A 2,500-nucleotide genomic window follows, 5' to 3' on the forward strand; every position below is an offset into this window, starting at 1 on the left:
GCATTTTTGTTTTGAACATTTTGTATTTATGTGTTTATTTGTGTTTTTCACATTTTTTGTACATTATTCGTTTATTAAAATGTTTTACATTTCTTTTATATATTTATTTTCGTATTTACTTTTTTTTTTTTTTACTTTTTGTATACTATGCTTTTTTTCTGTTATATTTTTGTTTTTGACTTTTCTTTGTATCTGTACTTATGCATTTATTTACTTTTGTGTTGTTTTTTTGTACATTTCTCTGGAGGTGTGTGTGTGTGTGTGTGTATGTATATACACATTTTTTACTTTCTTATTTTACATTTCTTTGCATGTTTATTCTTTGTATATTTTTATTTTTTTACTGGAGATGCAACATGGTGGTCAAATTCCTTTAGTGTGAAAAAGCTCATTTAGTTTTTTTTTCTGTTCTGATATGTGCCAGTTGAGTCAGAAAAAGCACCCTGTTTTCTTCCTGAAAGCCTTCTATTATTGTGATGTGCTGCGGTGTGTTTCAGGGTCACCGGCTCCACACGGGCAGTCGTCTGTTCGGACGCTGCTGGCACGCCGGGGACGTCGTGGGCTGTATGATCAACCTGGAAGACAAATCCATGATCTTCACCCTAAACGGAGAGATCCTGATCACTAACAAGGGCTCGGAGCTGTGCTTCGCCGACTTCGACCTCCACGACGGCGAGTTCAGCAGACAAATACACACACAGCGCATCTGAAACACACACACACACACACACACACAGCATCTTCAACTCTCGTTAATAAACCTGAAAGCAACTTCTGTGCTAGTGTGTAAGAAAAACTAACTTTAGAAACATGCATAAATATACATATCAATTAATTCAATAATACACGTCTATGCATATCACGCATCTGTTTATTTAATGCAGTTTATTCTAACGTCTGACATTTCTTTCTGTATTTATTTATCCTATTATTGTAATATTTATGCTATTAATTTTTGGGGGGATGGGGTGTTTGTTTATTTGACATTTCTTTGCATTTATTATTTTATTTGTTTGTTTGGTTTTTTTATAACTTTATTTAATTATTCGTTTATTTATTTATTTGTTTTTGACAACAATTTAAGGGCCATTTAAAAAATGGTCAGTGTTTTTCTTTGTTTCTTTGTTTTAGTTCATTATTTATCCATTTGTTGTTTGCATATTTATTTGTTTCATTATATTTAGTTTTATTTATTTATTTAGTTATGTTTGACATTTAAGCAATCGAATGGCATTTTCAACCGAATTATTAGTTAAACTTTTTTGACAACAATTCAAAAATGTTTTTCTTCGTCTTATTTTATTATTTATTTATTTGTTTGTTTATTTTTGACATTTAAAACCATTAAAAGCTAACTAATTAACTGTGCATTTTTCTGTAATTAATTTGTGGTTCTGTCTTCAATCAATCAATCAATCATTTTTATTTCTACAGCGCTTTTCACCGCACAGCTTGCATCAAAGCACTGAACAGAATAAAGCAGAAGAATACAATGACAGTGAAATGAATTACCATGAATTTCGTCAGTAAAGAAATCTCTGGGTGTGTGTGTGTGCGCAGGGTTTATCCCGGTCTGCAGTCTGGGTCTGTCTCAGGTGGGTCGTATGAATCTGGGGAAGGACGCCAGCACGTTTAAGTTCTACACCATGTGTGGTCTTCAGGAGGGCTTCGAACCCTTCGCCGTCAACATGAACCGAGAGGTGACCATGTGGTTCAGCAAGCGCCTGCCCACCTTCTGCAACGTCCCCAGAGACCACCATCACATCGCGGTGATTATCCGTCCCTTCCTTCCTGAAAGAGCTGCTCTGGAGACCCTGGAGCACAAAACCGAAGTCTGCTATGCTAGGATACAGCTATTAGAAAATCTAGAACCCGAGGGAGCGAAAAAATCTAAATATTGGGAAAACAGCCTTTAAAATTGCCCGTATGATGTTCTTAGCAATGCATATTACTAATCATAATTTCTTATATATTTATGGTAGTAATTTACTAAATATACTGAGCCTTTATGATGGTCTTAAACAAAGGCGTGATTTGTAAGTGAACATATTCAATCAATCAATCATTTTTATTTCTATAGCTCTTTTATCAACACAGGTTTCATCAAAACACTGTACAGTATAATGACAGGGATGTATAATGAAGAGAGTGAACAGTTTCTTATTAAATACGGAGACGGTCTCTGGAATAAATTCAACGATAGTCACTAGAAGTTAAGTGTCTCCATCAGAAGAAGACAGAGGAACCAGAGCCCCATCCATACAGAATGAAGAAAAAAAAAACTAATTCATAGCTCAATACTAAAGCTATTATGTGAGATGTTCTTTTATGTTTATGTGCTTTTATAAAATACAGAGAAATCAACCTTTTAAAGCAAGCAAGTCTCATCTTCTTCTTGATCTATGGATCTTCGCTTAGAAACTTCTTTAAAATGAACTGAGACTCAGAAGACACTCCACACTTCCTTTTAAAGCAAGCAAGTCTCATCAGAAACAAATAT

At 34.4% G+C, this 2,500-nt stretch overlaps 1 protein-coding gene across 11 annotated transcripts in view; it reads left to right on the forward strand.

Moving 5' to 3' along the window:
* The window catches only part of LOC122334450 (ryanodine receptor 3), a 113,669-nt gene that overhangs the window by 50,407 nt on the left and 60,762 nt on the right, over positions 1-2,500 (forward strand). For all 11 annotated transcript variants that reach the window (XM_043232367.1, XM_043232370.1, XM_043232369.1 and 8 more), the window contains 2 exons: positions 498-672; positions 1,561-1,769. In XM_043232367.1, the coding sequence (XP_043088302.1) occupies positions 498-672; positions 1,561-1,769 (384 nt within the window). The remainder of the gene's footprint in view (positions 1-497; positions 673-1,560; positions 1,770-2,500) is intronic.

Source organism: Puntigrus tetrazona, unplaced genomic scaffold, assembly GCF_018831695.1.
Source record: "Puntigrus tetrazona isolate hp1 unplaced genomic scaffold, ASM1883169v1 S000000528, whole genome shotgun sequence".
In the NCBI taxonomy this organism is placed as follows: domain Eukaryota; kingdom Metazoa; phylum Chordata; class Actinopteri; order Cypriniformes; family Cyprinidae; genus Puntigrus; species Puntigrus tetrazona.